Source organism: Choristoneura fumiferana, chromosome 22 (assembly GCF_025370935.1).
Source record: "Choristoneura fumiferana chromosome 22, NRCan_CFum_1, whole genome shotgun sequence".
NCBI classification, from domain to species: Eukaryota; Metazoa; Arthropoda; class Insecta; order Lepidoptera; family Tortricidae; genus Choristoneura; species Choristoneura fumiferana.
The window spans coordinates 10463407-10488147 of record NC_133493.1 but is presented as its reverse complement, the minus strand read 5'-3'; the positions used below and the strand labels follow the sequence as shown (position 1 = coordinate 10488147).

Sequence of the window (24741 nt, the reverse complement as noted above, 5' to 3'; positions counted from 1 at the left end):
AGTCAAATCTTGCAAGTTAAATTCGACCAACTTCTAGTAGGCGGATTGAAATTTACCATACTTATGTAAATTGCGTGACAATACAATAATCTGGTAGTGACATCCTGGTAGTCTGGCCAGGATCGTCCGGAACTATTCAACGGTTAATGGCATCGATTTGAAATTTGGTATGCAAAAGTAGTTTGAGTGGTAATGCAAGTAAAGTCGACAAAAAAATACAGTCCGCAAAAAAAGCTTGTAACTTATTTAACCGAATCGTTGTTATCCCCAAAACTTATTTAACCGAAAGCTAGTTTAATCGGGATGCTTAGCTAAAAGGGGCTGTTTCACCATCCATTGATTAGTGTTAACAGGCGGTTAGGTGTGATGCCGTCTCTATTTGTTTTGTTCGAATAGACGGAGACGGCATCACATTTAACCGTCGGTTAACGCTAATCAATGGATGGTGAAACAGCCCCTAAATCTACTAAAACTAGCTGTTAGGCCAATCAACTATTTTACCGACACTTTGGGCGTCTCCTGCGTTACCAAAATTGTCTCTGACGTTACCAAAAAAATCGTACTTCCAATAAGATATTTCACGGTTTAATAGGTTGAACTGACGTAGGATGGCATGTATTCATGTACACCATCTTTTAAATTACAGAAAAAACATGTTTACTTACAAAATTTATGCAATTGTTTGAAAAATGTCGCGGACAGATTAGTGTGGGTAAATTAGTGTGGGTTGATTGGCCCTGTTACATCTATAATTTATTATTCTCGCAAGATATAATCTCTATAAACTTTAATGAAATAAATTGTATCGCGCCCTTTTGGATGTCTTCCAGAAAGTTCAATGTCAATGCCGTCAAGTCGGCGAAAGGCTATTAGACTGACAAATGGCTCTAAAAACCTTGATAAATAACTTGTCTATGAAACTTTAGCAATTTTCACATATGCTAAAACATTGGCAAACAAAAGAGACATAGTCGGGTAGATTCGTGGTTAAAAACATGAGATATTTGTATAATTAGTCCGCAAATCGTTTATTCTGTAAATAGGCTGGAATGGGCACTTTTACACGTATTTTTTTTTAAACTTCCATCGTTTTCGTTAAGACCATCATTGCCAAGAATGTGCCCCTAGAATCTTGGCGAAAGATATTTCTTCAAAATAAATAATTACAAATAAAATACTTACAGAGTACAGTATAAAATTAGAGAAAAAATTAGATGGAATATACCTACCTAATAATACAGGGATGTATGGGGTCCCTTAGTTACAAAACTAAAACTAAGCATCTTAAGTATACCTATTCTACGTTCAGTGGAGTGGAATTGTAGAATGCTTCCACCGTCATAAATTAAAAAAAAGGGGAAAAAAATTGGAGATAGATTATCAGAACATATTGAACACGTATTTTTTTTATTTTGTCAATCAAACTAAAAATGACAAAGACGTCGTGACGCCGTGACGTCACACTAAGTGTATAAATATACGTAGGTGTGACGTCACACGGAACTTTAACCGGCTATATTCTCGTGAGCCCTCGCGTACTTTATAAAGGACCATAATTAACACTAAGAATATCGGCCGAATGTAGGTACTTCATAAAGTACAAATTGTTCATATTAAATGATATTGTAACGGATAACTCAAGTCTTAAACCGAGTTTAGCTCGACATGTTTCGGGCTATTTCGTAGCCCTTCTTCTCAGGAGCACGCGACTCGGCGGCTGCCGCAACACGCACGCACGGTTTAAGACGTGAGTTATCCGTTACAATATCATTTAATATGAGTGAGTCTCACGGTAGTTTCATGTTCAAAATTACAAATTGTTCATTGAATAAAGAATTTTGAAATAATATTCAAAATAACAAAGCTGGTGAACCACGTCTAGGTCTTAAGTACTACGTCGTCTGTTAAAAAAGTTAGGACTCGGAAGGTTAAAATAAGTATTCTTATTTTTTTGTTTATTGAACACATTTATTGTCAATTTAACTAACGAAATAATTCATTTTTTTTTTTTAATGACACTACCGTATTCTATTACAAAATGTCTAATAACTAATACTACAAAATGGCCACTCTGATAGTTGTGGGTAGCAAGTGCCGATAATTCAATGCCGTGTATCTCATAATCTCATAACAGTTTTTGTACCCCCCATTGCAGATCGACAGTATAAATTTCAACCATATGTCAAAGGTAATAAAAACGTTGATAATGAAATAAAGAGTCAATTTGTTCAAGATGCTTCCCACACTTGCATCAAAATTGATACAGCAAGTACGGTGAAAGAATGTGCGTCGAAATATTCTTACGGCAGATCGTTTCAAGTCTGCTAATGATTCAGTTTAAAGAGTTTAAAAAAAGTTGATCCTTTCCGAGGTTTTTTATCCTTCGACGCAAAATAACAACTGCAAATTAGGTGAATTTGCAGGTGGTAGGACCTTGTGCAAGGTCCGCCCGGATTGCTACCACCATCTTGCTCGCTAATCCTGCCGTGAAGCAGCAGTGCTTGCACTGTTGTGTTTCGGCGTGGAGAGTAAGACAGCCGGTGAAATTACTGGCACGTGAGGTATCCCATCTTAGACCTCTAGGTTGGCAACGCGTCTGCAATACCCCTGGTGTTGCAGATGTTTATGGGCGGTGGTGATCTCTTACGATCAGGAGACCCACTTGCTTGTTTGCCATCCAATCGAAAAAAAAAGGTGTTATAACTTATAATACTTCGCGTCACTTATAACTTATAAGTACAATGATACCGCTGCCGTTTTGAGATAAGCACCCCTGAAACTGCGTTTCAAATATACTATATTATGTGCGAGGATGTGTTGCGAGTAGGGTTGCCAGATACAAACATTTCATTTTCGGGACAATTCCAGGGTTACGAATTGGGTCAGTAGATAAATACAAGTACAAGCACAAAACCAAGTATTTTCTTCAAATTGACAAAATCATTGGAATTGCTCGTTTTAAAATAGTGACCCCAGATTTTGTCTTTTGGTAAGTCTTTTGTAAGGACCTCAAAAACAGTTCTCAGGCACGTGAATTCTGAAAACAGGCCGTCAATGTAAACCGCAGCTTCAATTTGTTATATGGAAGGAAATACTGCTCTCGTAACTTATTGAAAAAAACTAGTATTATAGTTAGTTGTCGAAATCCGGGGCATTAAAGTATAATTCCTGGACACGGGACAAGACTTAATTCCGGGACAATCCCGGATGTCACAGCCATCTGGCAACCCTAGTTGCGAAGAATGTGTTTTTCATGAACCAATAGAAACTCTTCATTTACCTTCCTCGCTCCGCTCAGCTGTTTCCACTAGAGATGTGCTATGCGAGGATAAGCAAATGAAGCGTTTCTATTTGTTCATGAAAAACACATCTCTGGTGGAAACGCAGCTTAATAAGTGCAGTCAACACTTTCATCTTCTCGTTTAGCTTTCATCGAAATTAGATTTAGATGGCCATCTTTGCCGTGCTCGTACTGTACAAGATGTGCTCCCACACAATGTCATGTATTAAAATTAAAATGGATACGTTTTGCACGAACCTAATGCCGGGCGAATAGCAATAAGGATTGCGAGGTGACCTCGACGCACAGTAGTCAAGTGCAGAAGGCCCGCTCTGTAGGTAGAGTCATTCACGATGACGCGTGCCGTGGTTCTTATTACAATGTCATTCTAATTTTGACAAAATCACGCGTCTTCGTGGATGGCACTAGGTATACACATGAGGGCTACTAAGAAATTCGAAAATCGAAGTCGTATCGTACCGTTCCTTTCACTCTTGTATTAAATAATATTAGCGTCAGGGGACGGCAAGATAGGAAGTTCGAGTTTTGCACTTCGTAGTAAAGGGCCAGGAACGGAGTAGAAATCGGAATCTTGCTATACGGAGATTCGGATGGATTATGCTTTGACCATCTAACATCATCATCAACTTTGGCCGTTCTAAGCCAAAATCAAAATATTTATATTCAATTTGGGCCATAGAAATACAGAAACTCGAAAATCCACGAGTAGGAAAAAACCTCTGTTGAGAAGATTCCTGCAAGAAACTCGACGAGGTTAAGTTATTTTTACAAATCTACAACTACAATTTTATTTAATTACATCCAAAGTAAAATTATTACTAGTAGGTACACGACTAAACTACACACTACTATACTATTAGATAAACTTTTTGAACACCAGGGATCGCCAATGCGGATTAAAATTAAATCTTAACATCCCCGTCCATGATATGGTCATTAATTTTATTCATGTTTGCATTAATGGACATAACTTATGCGTAGATTATCTCTAGCAAGTACATAATACAATATGTCACTATGTCATTTTCTCTGAAAAAGTTCCACAGCGGATCATGATTCAATTGGTTTTATAGAGCAATAATGACGTAAGTTCACCTACCTCAAAAATAACCAACTCATATTGACCCTGCTGTCTACTTATGTGCAAAATCTTCTGCGCAATTGCGCATTTAACACAGTCTGGTCCTACTGTAGCCGCTCCATTTTGTGCCTCGAACAATACCCTCAGAAACAATGTAGACGCGACGTCAGAAGCGTGTTTTGGACCGAAACAAGCTTGCTGGCCGGCGAGAATCCGCGATGTGATTCGAATTGTGAATTTGGAATCGGTAATTCAAAACGTTTGGAGCAAATGTTTTTTTAATTAACCGTGGCTATGGTTTGGAGAAAGAAATGAGGTGAGTTTGTATTTCGTATACTTAGGTATCATAGACTAGATTTCATTTTGTGTTTTTTTTTGTAAAGGTTTAGATAGCTAACTAATAAAGAGTACGATTCTGTGAACCGTATTTATTCAATGATAGTAAAAAGATAAAATCTTAACTTAAGCCACTTTTTGCGATGAGTGGATTAAATAAATACACAAATCTAAATAATAATATATATAGCTAACACAAACATGCTAACGTTATTAGTGGTTCATGCATCAACAAATCACGTTAATTCCGAATTTCCCTATTTATAGTAGAAGCTTTACACAACAAATGCCAGAGTAACTGCTTTGATAAAATTGATAACCTACACCTACCTACATGGCTCACTGCGACAAGGTTATACTAACAATTAAGCAGTTAGATATACCTACATAACATATTTTCCTAAGTTTGACGCTCCGTTGAGTAGATATGCAGATAAAATTATCCGTGCGTTTGATTTTGATAATAATCCTAATATACTCAGCGGCACAAAATTTGGCCCACTCTCCATACAAAACTGCATTCATACATTTAAAAAAAAACTTGTACCTACTCAACTCTGGAATCGAACCCGGACGTTTTGAAAATAAAACTTACATTAAAGAATATGAAAACAATGCATTTTATTCATTCTAGATATCGTGTTTCACAGTAAAATTTATTGCTTATGATTATATATATATGACCTACACTATCGATATCCAAATAGAAATACTTAATGTAAGTTTTTTTTTACAAAACGACCTGGTTCGATTCCCGCACTGAGAACAAGTTTTTTTTTGGTGTTCAATGCAGATATTCTTGTTACTAAAATCGATGAAATGGTTCCTAAGAACAGGTCTTCGTATGTCCTATAGTTTCAGACTTTCCCATACTGTCCGATCTAAATGAGCCATCCTTTTTTATACTGTGGTAGCGTGGGTGCGTCAGCCGCACCCGCACGGGGCGGAAGAAAATTTTGCCGCCCTCTTGTTTAGGTTTTAAAAGAGATCTAGATGTTATTCAGTATTATTTACTATGGCATTTTGCCGCCCCCTCAAAATGGACCCCCCCGCACTCCCTACGTCACTACGCTACGTAAGTGTGCATAACGTTTCTGACACTCGCGATCACAAACAAATGACAGATTTTGTATGCGAAAACTGTCCTTTGATTATAATCGCGAGTGCCAGAAACGTGCGCAGCAGACCCTCAGGTCATCCATCCATCTTGATAGTTGACGTCCTTAGTTGTCATAAAATTGTTAATGTAACCTAACTTATCGGAGCTTAAGCATATTTATTATATCTACCTATACTCAGAGAGACTCTATATGAAATTTCGCCTAACCCTCGATAGATAACAATATTAATTAGTTAATGCGGCCGCTCCCAGCACCGCGCCCGCCTTTGTTTTATATTTCGCTATCACGATATGAAACATCGCGGTTTTTGGGTCGCCGAGGGCGTGACGCGGAAAATATTGACTGAGGATTCGTTTTACTTTAATGTCATTTTAGGTTTCACTTGCATTGTCTCTGTCTTTGTGCTTATAATGTCATGTTGACATCCCATACATCTGCCAAAGAAAATATAGTAAGATTGATTATGAAAAGGTTCCACACAGGTACGCGGTTCAGTTTCCTCGACTGTGGCTTGGTACGTCACATACGTGGTAAATCACTTCCCTTCACTGTATCCAGTCATCCATCCATCCATCCCAGCCTATATACGTCCCACTGCTGGCCTCCTCTCAGAACAAGAGGGCTTGGGCCATAGTTCCCACGCGGGCCCAGTGCACTTCACACGCACCATTGAATTGCTTCGCAAGGTTTCCTCACGATTCGCAAAGCTCGTGGTAAAACGTGGTCTGTATCCAGTACTTTGTTGTAATTTCATTCCAAAGTAAAGCAATACGAAGCCACCTACTATTTCTGACATAGCTTAGATAGTATCAAGTATTTAGTTTCGGAAAGTCCTTGCAAGTTGGTATCGCCGTCACTCCGTAACCGAGCCGCACGCTATGCCCTGTTTCGCAAAGGCTAGGCTAAGAGCTGATGTCCGTAATTAATAAATAACCTAACCAACTCAGAAAATTTGAAAAATATTTCAAAACGGCTAAATCGATTTCAATAAAACATAGCAAAGAACCACCGCACGAAAATTCGAAAAAACCGCATCGAAATCGGTCTATCCGTTTGAGAACTACGATGCCACAGACATACAGACATTGCCGTCAAACTAATAACATACCTCTTTTGCGTCGGGGGTTAAAATATATGGTTTAATAAAAGTGAAAAAAACATTTTAATTTTTCTATTTAATCTCGAATTTTCCTTTTCTTGTGCTTGTCAAACTGCGCCTCAGTTGAATATACACTCTGAGGGCTGAGAGCTAGCCGGCAACGTCATCTCGTGTAGAAACCTCACAGCCACCCTCACACTAACATTTGGTATTTCATTTTTGTTTTTTTTTTTTTTATAAGGAATACGCTTTCCACTGGCTCTACTCTACACTAGGCCCCGCCTGTTACGTTACATGGTAACTGGATTCGTCGTACAGACTTAACTATATGTCTATATCTATTATTTCCGCGGGGTACTTAAAAACATAAAACTTTAGAACAAAAAACCGACCACTAAAATGTTGAAAATAATTTACTGGCAGCTTGAAGTCGGTGTCTCTACAGGAGCCAATAGAGTGATAGAGGCCCGGCACGAAGGCATCTTTTCAGTAGTCTGAATATTTCATCCTTGCCCCATAAAATCACCCGATACCGTAGGTTAGACATGACATAAGAGTGGAACTGGGGAGCCCTGTGTCCAACAGTGGACGTCCTACGGCTGATATGATGCTGAAAAGTAGAAGACCAGAAGAGCCAAGGTTTAAAACATTATATTTTTGATAGTAATAAAAATATACTAGCAACAAATACAGCCTTATCCGGTGCTAAAATTTATTTTCACGCTGTGGGAAGGGCGCAGGCTGAAAATCAGAGCTGCAAGCTTTTTTTTTTTGCTCGCAGCTTATGCTGAGCCTGAGCCCATTGCCAAATGCTTATGTGTAATTGTTATATTTGTGTAGTCGTGTCGGGTTTTCTATGACAATAAATGGATTTCATTCAAAAAAAAAATATATATATTTATTAAGGTTGCAAAAAGTACAATGTTTTACAATGGTTGGCACCTCTTTTTAAGTATAAAATACCTGTGCTAAGAGGCACCTTCTGTTAATTAATAAGTACATTTAATTTTATTTTTATACTTTCCTAAGAACCAAATCAAATCAATGACATGCATAGCTTATATACTACGTGTGTGTGTGCATCATTATTATTATTATTATAAAACGCGTATGAATTTGATTCCTCAAGATCTTTGAGTGCGCAATAAGTGACATCAACTCCTACACTAACCCCTTACGCTGGAAAAAAGGATGTTAAGTTGAAATTTATTAAGTCGATCAAGTGATCCAGGTCAAGGTAGGTAATTAGCCAATCATTTACCGAAGGGCTGCAAACACGCATAATGTATGGGGTGGTTTCCTGAACGGGGTAAGCTGGGTGATTACAGTTATTAGGGTAAGAGGTTTTAGTGCGAAAGTTTGATGGCGTTTCATTTTTAGGGCCCGCAATGTGTGTACCCGTTATTCTAATTATTTTATCTGTCTTAGACGTCTGGCAAAATGAAAATAGAAATGTAGGTATGTATAAACTTTTGACTACACTCTATCGTCTACATAATGCAGAAGTTATATTTTTTACTAGTGGGCATACTCCTTTGTATTTGTCTCGGGGTGCTATAACTGCTGATATGGGACATCCTTGTATTGTTGAGTGTTCATCACTGCTAAAACGCAATATCTATAGCGGTTATCAGGGAAACCTTGTAGCACAAATTAGATACATAGTAGTGATTTCAAGCTCTTTTATACAGTAATATTGCTCCGTACTGTCTACATTTGAGGTTTTATAGCACCTGACTATAACGGCTATATAAAATGGTTATGTAAACCTTTATATCAACAGCTAATAGGATAATTTGGCTATAAGCTTATAGAGCAAGAACGTGTCACCAAACGCCGGGTAGTCACCGCTAAAACCTTTATACGATGTTTACTCAACCTTTTTGTGATGTAAACCTAAGTTATAGATCCAAAATATTACTTGGGTAGTTAATGGAAGACCAATTAATTACTATTTAATCAAAAAGTGGAGGTAAAGCAAAACATTGGATATTTTCCCCAGAACCCATATACCTCGTGTTTTTCGAATCCAGTATTTTGCATAATCATAATAGTGGTACTAAATTTGAAGTGTTACAGCAATAGCGATATTAAGGGGTGTTTTTTATTATGATTGATTACATGGTAAGCGAGTCGTTTAGCTGATGATTTCCTGCTAAGTTCTAGTACTTGGACCCTGCACTTATCAAGATTAAAACCGGCCAAGAGCGTGTCGGACACGCCCAAAATAGGGTTCCGTAGCCATTACGAAAAAAATAAGTAATATTTTTCTAAGGATTTCGTATTTTATACGGAATCTTCCAAGTTTAGGTATATTTTTTACCTTAGGCTGCTATTTACTCTTAAACTACTAATAATTCTCAAGCTAACTTAGCCGTTATAGTTTTCCATGAAAGTTTGATATACTTACTACCATTCTGTTTTTTTTTCAAATTTTTCCACCCACTGGTTTAGATTTTAGAGGGGGGGGACGCTAGATTTTAATGAAAATTTGCACTTTAAAGTTGAATATTTTGCAAACAAATCACTGAATCAAAAAATCGTTTTAGCAAACCCCTCATGATTTTAATGACCTATCCAACGATACCCCACACTACAAGGTTGGATGAGAAAAAAACAATCACCCCCACTTTACGTCTATGGAAGGTACACTAAAAAAAACTTTTTTGAATTTTTTATTGCACGATTTTGTCGGCATAGTTTACATACATATTCGTGCAAAATTACAGCTTTCTAGCATTGATAGTCCCTGAGCAAAGCCGCGGACGGACAGACAGACAGACATGGGGAAACTATAAGGGTTCCGTTTTTGCCATTTTGGCTCCGGAACCCTAAAAACCCCATATTTTAAATAATCCTACCGGCAGAATTAGGTTCTAGCCGATTCGGTCACTCACCTACATGTGTGGCCGGACCTTATGATTCTATTTTGTTTTTTATTAAGATTTGGAACTTAGTCTAGTTGTTGCCTGCGACTCCATCCAAATAGAATTCGTTTATCGCTATCCCGCGGAAACTATGAAATTTTCCGGGATAAAAAATATCCTATGTCCTTCCCCGGGGACTTAAATTGAAACTAACCCTTAGATACTGTACGGTTAGCGTCTCAGCCGTGCAATGGACAGAGAACACGCTCAGAGCCCCGAGCCAACAGTCTTCTTTATCTAATCTAAACTCTGTCATTTCGCGTTCCATAAAATGTGAACTACATTGTACAAAAGTCAAGATGGCTGGGTGTTCTGTTCACGCAGCGATGCGCTCTGACAGGTGTAATTGATCAATTATGCAGACAAGGCTCGCGTGATCATCCACGCTTGTTTGAACGCAAGTTGTTCGTACAACGAAGGGTTCCCTTGATCGAGTCGAGCTGCATTCTAATAAGTTTTTGTTAAAAATTACATTTTTAATACAAGCTTTATTTGCCGACTCTACTTGCATTTTCATCTAAACTACGAGTAAGTACATTTTTCGTAACAAATTTCAAGTCAATGCCATTAATGATTGAGAAGATCGGTCCTGCGGAGATGATCCTGGCAGGACTATCAGGATGTCACTGCCAGATTATCGTATTGTCACCAGATTTACATTAGGTATGCCAAATTTTAAGGCAATCTGAGCACTGGAAGTGGGTCAAATCAAAATACAGTTGCAAGATTTGACCCGTAGGTACATACATGCATACGTGACAAGCTTTTTAATTAAATATTTGCTTATTGCGTTTAAGTTAAGTTAACTTATAACTAGTTCTATTTCGTGAGACTGCTTTCAATGAAATAAAAAAACCTAAAAGTATCCCCGCATGCTACTCGACCCATTAAATTGCGGCAAATGGAAGCGAAAGATTATTTATTATATTAGAAGCGAGTCTCCTGCGTGTGTTATGTTTATGTAACTATAAGGTAAACCGTCCGAGTGCACGGCATGCTAAACCCCATAGATGGCACCTGCGGGTGGTAGGACCTTGTGCAAGGTCCGCCCGGATTTCTATCGCCATCTTGCTCGCTAATCCTGCCGTGAAGCAGCAGTGCTTGCACTGTTGTGTTTCGGCGTGGAGAGTAAGACAGCCGGTGAAATTACTGGCACTTGAGGTATCCCATCTTAGGCCTCTAGGTTGGCAACGCATCTGCAATACCCCTGGTGTTGCAGATGTTTATGGGCGGTGGTGATCTCTTACCATCAGAAGACCCACTTGCTCGTTTGCCATCCAGTCGAATAAAAAAAAACCCTGCTCGTCACTTCTATTGCTAATGGTGTTAAATTAAAGATGACATGGATATTAAATTAATCTTCTTCGACATGAATAAAAGAAACAATTTCCGCATGACAGATTAACACATACTCGTAAGGAAATAACCTAACCAACAAAAAGTTGGTCCGACGTCCCCCCGACTTTGTCACTTCAAAGTTCAATATCTCAAAAACGGCTGAACCGATTTTGATGAAACATGTCTAGGAACCATCACTAGAAAGGCTGCTTTCAAATAAATAAAAAAACACATTCAAATCGGTCCACCCTTTTAAGAGCTACGGTGCCACAGACAGACAGACTTATAACACCCCTCTTTTTGCATCGGTGGTTAAAAAACGGATCAATTTTGCTGATTTTTACAAAGAGGCACCCACTGGCGTAAGCGAGTCCCAAATAATTATTTAAATTTAATTGTAATTACATACAAAGAAAATCCTTGAATGGTCACCTAGCTCGTTTTATGCCAGGCTTAACAATGGGCACCATGAATCGTCAATACCTTTATTATTTTCCAAGGCTTGAAAACTCCACTGTTGGTCCCCATTTAGCAATTACTTACATATTATGTATTAAGGTTCTTATAAAAGTCAATTAGTGCTGTCTAATTGAGCTGTCCACGGTCTCGCCTCGGTTGTTCAGGAATTTCATTCATTAATAGTTACACAGGCTTACTGGTCATTAGTGTACAGTCATTTATGTAGTTGTGGTTGTAAAATATCATCATATCAGCCGTAGGACGCCCATAGTTGGATGTAGGCCTCCTCAATAGACTTCTAGTTATCTCGGTTGGTAGCGGCCTGCATCCACCGTGAACCCGCTTTTAGCCTACCCATAATAAAAACGCACAAGGCCGCGTGGGAACTACAACCCAAACCCTCTCAATGTAAGAGTAGGCCTGTGCCCACAGTGGGAGTAAGGCTGGGATGAGGTAAAAAATAGTCAAATCAAATACCGTATTGTATTATTCCAGCGCTACATAGGCCTCCCCGGCATGTTGAAAGCGGGCGAGTACTCCCCCAACAACCCCCTGGTGAGGGGGGAGCGGGGGACCGGCGACGCTCTCCTGGGCCTGGGGGAGTATGAGCGCCGAAGGAACACCCTCAGGAAGCTGCGACAGCAGCAGTACAGGGAATACCTGGATCAGGTGACTACATACTTGATTATGATGTCCTGGTACTGTAGATTGATCATCCGGCAAAATCAGATGCAAAAACTTTTAAATGCAGTGTGTGGCAGCAACTAGATACAGTGTTTAGATCATTTTAAGCAGCAAAAACTACAGCGCAGCAGACGTAGGTACTTACAGGGAATATTTGGACCAGGTGACTACTACGTACTTGTTTATATATGATGCCCTGGTAGTTGGATGGTTTATCATCTGGCAAAATGAATGGCAAAAATCAACAGACTGCTGATCTAGCAACTAGAGACAGTGTCCAGATCAGAGGTAATTGTTATCTAACGCGCTGACGTTCGCGATTGAATCCACCATCTCTTTCTACCCTTGACTTATGCCGTGTGACAGAAAGAAGTGGTGAAAACGATTGTGATTCCAATCCAAGTGTGTTAGACAATAAAGCTTCGGAGGCCGTATTGTCTAACGCGTGGGCGCCTGCTATTTCATTCACAATCTCTTTCTGCCCTCATCCTACACCGTGTGACAGGCAGAAGTCATGAAAACGATAGTGATTCCGAGTGCGGTAAACAATAACGCCTCAGATTACGTGTTTGGTTTTGATATCCTGATACGGACTGATAGGATCGCCTGGTATTCTAAAGTACAAAAACTACAGAAAAGCAGAAGTACGTCGGGCATACTCGTACTGGATCATGTGACTGCTCACTTGTTTATAATGTCCTGGTCATCGCTGATAGTAAATCATCTGGTATTCTAGTCTAGAGTAAAATGCGGCAAATACATTCAGAATGATGTAGTAGCAAGAGTACAGGCAATACTTGATCGCTTTTCATTCATGTTATCATGGTAAGTAGGCTAGGTAGACCGATTGTTTTAAGGGATACTGTTTGCCAAAACAGTCCCCTGGTTAGTTCCCTCGTCATCAATGTCATCATCATATCAGACACAAGTCCACTGTTGGACATAGGCCTCCAGTTGCTTCGGTTGGAGGCGGCCTGCAGCCACCGTAAACCCGCGGCTTTAACCAAGTCATCCGTGCATCTCGTTGGTGGACGTCCCGTCCTACGCTGCGCTTGCTGATCCACGGTCTCCATTCGTTGAGACAGATAGAATAACAGTTTGCTTCTCTAAAAAGGCGAAGCAGAATAGTATTTTAAGGCCTAATTACGTTCAGTTGCATACAATGTTTTATCTATATCCATATATTAAATCCTCTATCATGTGTTCAAGAACCATTGAGAATGACCTGCATTAACGAGAACTAGGTAGGTAATTAGGTATGTCTGCCCCACGAGCTGCGCCCGCGACGACCTGCTGCTGCACGTGGTCGCGGCGCCCCCTCCCCCCCCCGTGCTGTAATGATGTATGAAATCTCATTACGATACAGCCGTGTTCATAATAGAATCCAATGTCGTAATGCTGGTCATTACCTATGGTTTTTGAACGCATAATTGAGGATTTACTATAATAATATGGGTGTAGATAAACGAGCATTGCATAATCGACCGATGGTCGCATCCGTGGATCCACATTCTAAAGCTTTAATACTTCTACAGCAAGCAAAGAAGAAGCAAGAAGAGAGAGAGCAAGCAGAACGTGTGAGAAGAGAACGGGAACAGCGGGAAAAGGAGCGCGAGGAGAGGGAGCGAAAGCGGGAGCGCGAGCGCGAGGCATTAGAGCGGGACCGAGCTAGCCCCGAGCGGCGGGCTCACGCTAGCACCGTGTTTAGCACGCAGACTATTCGGTAACTTGAATTATTGAATCAGGCGTTACTTTGCGGAGACCCATATCAATAAACTATAACCAATTACTTTGCTCACCCGCGACCTTTATGGTAACGCTACGTCTGTGCAACAAATGCAGGCCCCTCCACCACCACACTGTAAGAACACACACAGACATAAACACACACATCACACAAACCCAATTGTCACCACGACAACACTGCAAAAAAGCTTGTTATTCTTATTCGATTTGTAGCATTCGAAGATGGCGGATGTAGACAATATCTAATTTTGCTAGTTCTGTTTCTTCAGCTAGTTGAAGTATAATTTTGATAGTGTTTTATGCGGCGATTAACCTTAACAGTGAACAGTGATCCCAAAATCCTTTATTGCTCTCGTGTCTTAACATTTTTTAATGCGCAAGTGGTCTCCACGTGTTTCTGGAATTTACTATCAAGTTGCAAAAACTACAATCACCGTAAAACGTGCCTCTCAAAGAGAGTTTAACTTGACACTGGCAAAATTGTCCTATTAATTAGGACAGAAAAGCCATATTTTAAAAGAGAAGAAGAAGCTTGTATTATTTCATACATATTTATATGCATTTTGTTTTCCAGTAAAGTAGACACGGGCGTGCAAACCAACGGACCGGGCAGGCCACTGTCTGTGGCCGTTCAAACGGACGATGCCGAACTGTACAGGGTAAGTGTCAATAAACATCAGAATAAACAGGATCTACAACGGGGAGTGCTGTGAAGAACTGTTTAACCTTCTGATGCTAAGTTCCATCACCGTACCCGACAAAAATGTAATTTCCTTCAATACCAACTCGGTGGACGGGTCTTCTCCATTAGTCCACTGAAAAGGTAGCGGAGTGAAACGAGGGAGAAATGCGAAGTGGAGTTGCGGAGACTTGGAGCGAGATAGCGGACCGAAGCAAGAAAGTAATGCGGCGCTCCGACATCTAAATAGCTCCGCTGTCTAACTCCGCTGAGTTGCAGACTGTTTTTCCATTCGCAGAGCTTCCTTTCTCGCTCACGCTCGTTTCTTCGCTCCGCGTACTCGCTCCGCTTCTCGATTTTGTACGATTTTTAGGGTTCCGTACCTCAAAAGGAAAAAACGGAACCCTTATAGGATCACTTTTTGTCCGTCTGTCTGTCTGTCTGTCAAGACCCTTTTTCTCGGGAACGCGTCGAGGTATCAAGCTGAAATTTATATCAAATACGGAGGTCTACTGTCCCTTAGAGCTGTGAAAAAATCAAACTTCTAAGCCAACGCAATCAAAAGATGCAGCCGTTTATGCTGCAAATTTCCGCAAATTTTCTAAACTCGCAAGGGAATCAAAACCTACAGGGTACTTCCTGTGAACTCAGAATCTTGAAATTTGGTATGAAGGTAGCTATTATATATAACACAACCAACTAGAAAAGTCTGAAAATCTTGATTTTTTATGTCTGTCTGTAAATATCAATGACCAATATAATCTGACCCCTCACTGCGTACATTTTGCTTAAGAGTAGGGCTGGCTCTGCATACACTGGATGTATTAAATCACTCGGAAAAAGCGAGAAATATCTTCAAGACACGATTCCCGTTTACTTACATACCTATAAATGTGTACGGAACTCTCGGTGCGCGAGTCCGACTCGCACTTGCCCGGTTTTTTAAGCTAGTCACCAACTCTCTGCGCACTGAAGAGGAGCTGCGATTGTATGCAAAGAGGGTTTTTCAACAGTAGAAATATCGCTAGATGGCGTTACTATCGTCCGTTTGACGTTTCAGTCTTGCCTGCCATTGGCTCATTTAGATATCCAATCACGAGCGCGACGCAAATGTCAAGTGGCCTGTCACAAAAAGCCCTCATTCTAATGGTGTTTTTTTATGTCACAGATATCCCCGTCCCCTCTGCGGACGCGAGAGAGGGCTGAGCGCGAGTTGTCCCCTCGAGCGGCCGGCGCGTTACAGCGGCACAGTTGTTCCGACTTCGAAGGTACAAGACACCATTGACATCTATGTACCTTACAGCACTAGACTAAATTAGACTAGACTAGATTATTTTGACACAACTCCTGTCACGGACGTCAACAAACTATAGCAGTGGCGGATTAGCTACTTAGCAAGAGTAGCAAATGCTACGGGCGTTTAGGGGCCCCGCGGACCAATGCTTACTGATCGTAAAAATGACAGTTTAGATAAAAGCATGTTTTTTTTAATCAATGTGTACAATACCTACTACCACCACAAAACCAACGCGAAACCGCCGTCAAAGAAACGATGGTATCAAAATGAGCGACTATAGTGTTTTATTTAATACTAGGTATAAACTTGACGCAAATCAAGGGCCCCATGATAAAGTTTGCTACAGACCTCGTGCTGGCTTAATCCGGCTCTGAGGCCGCATTGCCTAACGTGTCTGACGCTCGCGATCGCAATCAAATGACAGATTTCGCATACAAAAACTGTCATTTGATTGCGATCGCGAACGTCAGGCGTCTGAACTATAGTGAAAGTTATGACAGTTAAAAAAATATGACAAACATTACATTCCCATCCCATCCTATATTCGTCCCACTGCTGGGCACAGGCCTCCTCTCAGAACAAGAGGGCTTGGGCCATAGTTCCCACGCGGGCCCAGTGCGGATTGGGAACTTCACACAAACCATTGAATTTCTTCGCAGATTTGTGCAGGTTTCCTCACGATGTTTTCCTTCACCGCAAAGCTCGTGGTAAATTTCAAATGTAATTCCGCACATGAATTTCAACATTACATTATGACTTATAAAATTATGGCAGTCGAAAAGATTCCGCAGAAAGAAAAAAATAATTTATTTGCTCGAATACTCTGTATTCTGTATTTTCTTTCTTTCTTTCAAAACACTGTTTACGGTTTGTGCTAGTGCTGCATTCTCGTCAGAACGTTCTAGTAATATTCCCTGTTGGTGAAATATAACACTTCATTCCATCTTCCGGCACACCGATGTAAATAATTGTTTTGACAGAAGACGCGTTGCTGCTAAAGAAGCACGAGCCGGCCCGCAGCTACAAGCCGTCGCTCCTCGACGCAGACGCGATACAGATGAGGAACGAGGAAGCTGAGAAGGTAACCTGACCTCCACACCACAACCCTATAAATAACCCTAGAAATTATTTGATAATCCTGCCGCCACGCAGTTGACAAATATATATTTACCTACATGGTGTTAAGGATTCCATTACGATAATTTAACCCACATTTAGGCTACTGATTACTAAATACGGTACGGGTAGAAAAATAGTTTTAATTCCAAGTTACAAGCAGAATTGATCTTCATACAAAACATTTTTTATCATCGAATTTCAGTGACTTCCACTTGATGTAGGTTAAATTAACCTAGAGGATTTTTTTAACACCATGCATTTTCACCGTAATGTCACAAACGCTTAATTGAAGCTGCGGCCGTATCCTCCTGAGGCCCACGTCAAATTTCGATAATTAGAATTTGAAACTTAATGTCAGTGAGTGAAAGTTGACATTTGCTTTGACGTATGTCCTAAATTTAGGACGTTGGGCGTTAGGGAGGGTATTGTCTACGCGCTGACGTTCATGATCGCATTCGCCTTCTCTTTCTACCCTCATCTTATACTGTGTGACAGCAAGAAGTGATAAAAACGATTGTGATGCCAAGTGTATAACAATAAGCCCTCTGGTATAGTTAACTTTACCTTGATATTGCAGGAAGCGGCTGCCAAGAGACAGTTCTACCAGCAGGAGCTGAAGAATCAGATCCTGGAGCAGCAGAGGATCCGCGAGGAGAGGAAGGCCAGAGAGAAGTTAGAACACATACCTACCTTCTTTTATACAACGCGTTTGATTCCCGTTTACTTTAGGGAGCGATTAAAGGTCTCTACCCACTATGCCATGAACGTCATAGGAACGTGTCAGGAACGTAACGTCAAGCGCATACAGGACAAGCGACGGCGACGGTTGGTTACGATACGAAACCGGCTGGATATAGTCTCTTCTTCTCTTTTAAAATATGGCTTTTCTGTCCTAATTAATAGGACAATTTTGCCAGTGTCAAGGTAAACTCTATTTGAGAGGGACGTTGTACGGTAATTGTAGTTTTTGGAACTTAATAGTAAAATTCCAGAAACCACGTGGAGACCACTTGCGCATTAAAATAGAATTTTGGGATCACTGCTCACTGTTAAGGTTAATCGCCGCATAAAACACTATCAAAATTATACTTCAACTAGCCAAAGAAACAGAAATAGCAAAATTAGATATTGTCTACATCCGCCATCTTCGAATGCTACAAATCGAATCCCAAGGATATAGTCTCATAATTTTCAATACAAAGAATATATTTTTGCCTGTCACGTTCCTATTACTGTCGTGGTATGATACGGTGTAATGGGTGACCTTAACAGGTCAAATGAGTTAACTTCTCGTAAAGCCCAGTTTAGACTTGCAAGAGAAATCGTGCAATATGCATTACACTGCGACGTTCGATTAGCCACTTCAATCTCGTAAGATTTGTGACCTCACACTGTATCACGACTTGCACTATTTTTAAACTAGCAGCCTAACTCTTGTTTAAAAGATAATCTGGGATTCAAATTAATTTATTTTGTGCAGTAAAACAGCGCAAAAGGTTCTTAATTAATGACTTTTAACTCATACATATTTGGTTAATTACCAGGTGGTTTCTGCCAATGATCTGGGCCGTTTGCCGAAGTTAACGGATATGAAAAAAAAAACACTGTGTACAGTCAAGTGTAAAAATATGAACTTATTCAAAGTTTCAAAAATAAGTACCACAGACTCTTATTCCGACGCAATAAGGCCGTAGTAACATATTTTTGAGCGGTTCGAATAGATACTTATTTTTGCACTTGACTACATATAACCAACACGTTATGAACAAGACGGCTACCAACTGTTACTTGTTGGCAGGATGCTGGAGCAGGCGGAGATGAGGAGGCTGGAAGAACAGCTGCGGATGCTGCGGATGGCTCAAGAGAGGGAAATCGGGAAGCAGATAGACGTGTCTGAACAGGTAAGCTACCTGGGGACGAGGGGGTCGGCATCACAATAAGCGGGCATCCATTATGTGACACACCAGAACAAAAAAAAATTCCATTTTCATAGTAATAGTACAGATTGAATGAATAATGTTTTCCATCGTATTTTGGCGGATAAGTTCGTTTTTGTCTTGCTTTCTCAATAAGCTTCAGTAAACTTCAGTAAGCTAGTTGAGATAGCAAGATAAATACAACATTTTCCGACAAAATCCGACGGCAAAACATTATTCATTACATCTGCCTTCAAGTTACTTAATAGGTTAGACCACTAGACTTTTTTTTCGCATTATTTTTTTCTTAATGCAGTCGAATTCCTGTTTTTTTAATATGCGAATACTTAATCGCTACACACCGTCTTATGTAGTGAATTTTTGTACCACATAGCTAACACACTTCCATAGAACCTAAAAAGCTCACGCGGCACGATAGATGGCGCTGTTTTTCAATAGATAGAGTACTATACAAACCAACATGACAAACATCAAAATCAAACTTCTAAATTCCAGATGAAAGAAAACGCCACAGACTACGAAAAGAAGCGTACAGCTCTCCAGAAAGAGATAGACTTAGAACAGAAAGCCTTACTCCGTGTCGCGGCGAAACCTCGATACACGCACACCGCTCAAAGCGACCCTTCCAAAACTACCCCTCTACTGCCCCCCAATACACGGCAAACAGAACGCGTTCACGAAAAGCTTAAAGGAACCATTTTCAACCAATATACCTGACAATTCCATCTTCTCACATAACTACGATGTCGACAGTTACCTTAGAAAGAATCTTAATCCTTCGAAAGAAAGTCTCTATAATAGAATAGACACAGCTAGTTCTGCTATGAGTTTAAACTCTAAATACTTTAATAACTTTATAACTGATGATAGGAGAACTGATTATAGCCTTAATGAAAGACAAACTGGTTACAGTAGAGATTCTAAAACTGTGTATAGCCCTGATAAAAAAGCAGGTGGTTATGATAATGATAATATAATGAAGATATCTTACAATTCTAATGGTGATAGGAAAATAACTGGGCTTAGCAAAGATGAAAAGAAAACTTTTACTTTTAATGATAGAAAGGCCGAATCTAATAATAATGAAGTAAGAACTAATTACAATCAAAATAAGAAAGTTACCGGTAATTATGATACTGAAAAAACTGGTTTCACATTTAATGATGCTAAGAAAATTACTGCAATTAATGATAAGAAAGTGATAGTAGAAAAAGCTATGATACATGACCGTCCGAAGGAGAAGAAATACGAACCGTCCATTAGAAGCGACAACGACAATCCTATACCCGTTTTAAGGCATTCGCCTGTCAATGCTAGAGTTGTTCAAGAAAATACAGAATTGAGTGAAGCAATGCAAGTAGTAGATGATAAGTGGAAAGTGCCTGCTGTACAGAAGAATATATTGAAGAGTTTGCCAAATGAGGAGGGTAAGAGCGTCAGTATACTGACGCAGTTAGGGTCTATAAGGAGACAGCTGCAGTTGGAACAACTGAAGCTTGATAATATGCTTCCGAAGGATGATGCATGAAGGTTAATTTACAATTATGGCTGCATTTGCATCAGAGATGTGCGAGGGAAGTGTTTGTTATGAACCAATAGAAACGCTTCATTTCATCTCTAGTTAAAACAGCTGAGCGGAGCGAGGATTGGTCAATGAAGCATTTGTTGTTGATAAAAACACATTTCTCGTACATCTCTGGTGGAAATGCAGCCTACAACCTGGGTGCAGTCAAAGACATGTGACCCTGGGGTACGGTTAATAGTTATCTCGGCCTTATAAAGGCCAAACATATTTGTAATTTTCCAACATAGTAGCTAGTATTTTAAAGGCCTTTTACTAATTGTTAAGGTTAGAGGGTGCGATAAATATTGTGCGTGTATCGAGACATTGCGGGGATTACAGCTAGCGTACAAAATAAAAGAGTAGAATTTATACGAGGACACCACTTTCTTTCTGTCAGATTTTTGACGCTGACGTTCACGTTTGCATCAACCATCTCTTTCTACCCTCGTCTTATACCTTGTAACAGGAAGTAGTGAAAACGATTGTGATTCCGAATCATGCTATAAGGACAATAAGGGCCTGCGCTAGCTGGTGCAGGTACCATCAGCCAAATATGTGGTCTATCACCTTAAAGTTGATAATTGTTTCCATGTCTTAAAACAATACTGCCAATGCTGCCAATAGACGTGTCTGTCAACTTGATAGTTCGACTTTAGTGACATATTCATTTGATAGGAACTTGTTTAAAAATTGATAGACCATTTCATTTGTCTGATGGTACAGTCACCAGCACCAATATCTGACACAACAAGCGTGCATAAATATCTGATACGACTCTATTTCTAGGGCCGGAAGGACGCGTCAGATATTTTTGCACGCTCCGCTGGGGGCGATATTAATGCTGGTGACTGTACAATCCGTCGCACGCGACGCGCGCAGTTAGCGCTACTCATACTATTTGTTAACAGGGCCTATGCCCTCTGTTCGGGTGCGAATCGGTGCGTCCCACGCAAATTGAAATGCCTGACACCACTAACGGCAATGTATTACTCCCACGATATTTCTTGTACCCTCTGACGCATAAATGTAACAAAATATCACAGTAATATAAGTGTTATTTTAATTTATATGTGGGGTCGTTACTCGAGGGCTTCTAATGAGTTTCTGTGGTAGACTAATTGGCGCCTCTCCGGTGGCGAATGCACTAGTCCCAAAACGCACTATTAGTCAATACACTCTAACTTCGAAAGCCCCTCTTCTCATAAGAAACTAGGCCCAAAACACCATATTTCCAAAAAGGCTCATTCTCGATTTACACGAGAACCATTGAGAACTAGTCCCAAAATACACCTTTCCCAAAATACCCCAAATTGTGTTCACCTGTAGGTGGCGTAATACTTCATTCTCATAATGCATAGTTCTCAAAACACTAGTTCCAAAATACCCTAATTTTTTTTTCTTTTATTTTCGAATGACTCTTTGAAATTGCTTTTTTAAAATTTTGGGACTAGTTCTCAATGGTTCTCGTGTAAATCGAGAATGAGCCTTTTTGGAAATATGGTGTTTTGGGCCTAGTTTCTTATGAGAAGAGGGGCTTTCGAAGTTAGAGTGTATTGACTAATAGTGCGTTTTGGGACTAGTGCATTCGCCACCGGAGAGCTTGGCGCTAGTATCGCGAAGACCGTTTGCCAATGAGGGGTAACGATTTCGCGCTCACCAGTTGGCGCCACTGTACACAAAGGTCTTGGCATTAGCCAGTATAGTGGTTAGTTCGAAATTTACATTTAAATCATATTACCTTAAAACCGTACCATAAAAATATCGAGCATGCCACAGTGTTGCGTAGTCCCGTTTTGTTCGAAAAAAAAAAGGGTGGACAAAGGTTTCCTAAAGACAAAACTGTCTCAAAACACATACATTCATTGCCCCGTAACGCATATTTGCCATAATTAATTTCGGGTACTGCAAAATATTCATAAAACTATTCTAATTATAAATAAACCCGCGTAGCTGACCCGAAAACATTAATTGACATTTCGGAGACCTCTCGCTACACTAGTACCTCTAGCGGCGAATTCATACGCGATAGCCCTCATTGTGACTGGTAAAATAAGTAAATGAGCCATCTAGCGATTTTTTGCCTGTCGTGAAACCCTCACTCATAATCAGATGAATCTTTTTTTAAATTTGAAAGCCAATTAAGATTTGGTATTATAAGATCTCAATTATATAATTAATTTATGTAAAAAATAATTTTGATGCCTTCGATCAACAATTACGTAAGTATTGTTGATCGAAGGTTGATGCTCTTAATGCCGCCCTCAGAATTGTCAGTTAATATTTGATCCGATTTTAGCTTAAAATTTCTATTCAAAATGTGAAATCTTTACAGTTAATTGACATTTCTGAGATTGGCAGTGTTTTGATTGTTATTTAATATATTTATAATAAAAAGTGTTGAGTTCAAAAATTAGTAATAAAAAATGTTTAGTATACCGACTTTACGTACCGTGTTACTACCAAAACTTAGACAACCGTTGAACATGTGTTTAACACCTTAGCTCATAGAAAACCATGATTTTAGACATGTTTAAGGTGCGTTTATGTTTTTGTGTTAAGGCTAATATTGTTTATAATAATGCCAAAGTCAACTGTCTGCTGTCAATTAACTTTTTTGTATTTATTAATAATTATAATCAATAATAAGTTATCGCATGTTGCATGTAGAGCTCGCTATAAGTTCTGTTTTATTTTATGTGTTGAAAACTGAACCTGGTCTCGTATGAGATAAGGTTGTAACTTCGTCGACGCAATTTTTTAATTTTAATGTAAAATCAATAAGCATGTTCGATTCAATAATAATACGCTTTTTATTATTTGTTTTATTTATTTATTGTAAGAATTGCGATATAAGCTGGTTTAAATATTAAATCGGTTTGATAATCCTTTTCTTGCTTCTTTCTTTCGGTACGCAACGGCAACAGGCTATTTAGCACCAATCAATGGACATTATAACGTTAGAATTATGATCTGTCAAAACACGATTCTCCTTTATATTTTGTATGGCAAACACCCCAAACAACGAAGATACTTGTTGTTGTTTTTTTAGAAAAATATGGAGCTGTCCATTGGAGGACAATTTTGCCAGTGTCTAGTAGGTTTTGTTCCGTTTTCTAGTTTTTTTTTACCGTACAACGAAGATACTTAAATGGACGTTTTAAATTGTCTATTAGACAGATCCATCATGAAATGCTATGACCATAAAGTCCACATTAATTTAACTTTTCTAGAGATAGAATGCAATCATTCGCTCATATCTTGCTATTATTTTTTTCAAAATATAATAATGATTCATTTTCCATGCCGCATATTTTATCAATCCACGCACTAGTGTATAGGATTTGAAGGGACTGAGGCATCGACATCTAGGTAAAGACTGCATGTTTCTTACATCAAAACGGCGCACAAAATTTGTTCACAGCGCGAATTTGTGAACCTTTCACTATAGTTTGTTGGCGTCCGTGACAGGAGTCATGTCAAAGTAATATGGATGATTGATGCGCCGCGCGTTTTGTTCCAAACAGACAGTCTAGTGCCGTCCGTAAGGTACATACGATGTCTATGGACTGAGGTAGGTATATTTGTACGTTTACCTTAACCAAAAGCCCGCGAAAGCTGTCATTGTTGTTGTTGTGTCTTGTGTAAAAATATGAACTTTTCCGCTTCAAAAATATGTACATTGAAGGTTTATGACCTTAATAATCTACCTACGTGTCCAAGACTGCTATCGACCATGCGGTCGATGTATACTCATGTATTTGACAGTACTGTATAGATATGCCCTAGACTGTACTACACTCCGACGAATTAAGGCCGTGGTACATATTTTTGAGTGGTTCAAATAGATACATATTTTGGCACTTGATTATTTAACACGTTCACTGTCCCATACAAAATGATTTGACAAAGTCACACGTCCAAGTTGGGGACAGTTTGAAGTTCTGTACCTTAAGCATGGACTCCAACCAGAAACCTTCATGACCCACATTGGGGGCACACGGACAGCGAAGGTGTATGTCACTAAGGCATTTATTAAAAAATGTTTATATTTGC

The 24741-nt window shown here is 39.6% G+C and overlaps 1 protein-coding gene across 1 annotated transcript in view; it reads left to right on the top strand.

The window, feature by feature from the left end:
* LOC141440275 (uncharacterized) overlaps nt 1-23504 on the top strand; it is a 31090-nt gene extending 7586 nt beyond the window's left edge. Inside the window, 9 exon segments of the mRNA XM_074104740.1 lie at nt 12158-12331; nt 13882-14069; nt 14667-14751; nt 15940-16039; nt 17049-17149; nt 17765-17859; nt 18986-19088; nt 19620-19769; nt 19771-23504. Of these exon segments, the coding sequence (XP_073960841.1) occupies nt 12158-12331; nt 13882-14069; nt 14667-14751; nt 15940-16039; nt 17049-17149; nt 17765-17859; nt 18986-19088; nt 19620-19769; nt 19771-20652 (1878 nt within the window). The 3' untranslated portion in view covers nt 20653-23504.
* The last annotated feature ends 1237 nt before the right edge of the window (nt 23505-24741 follow it).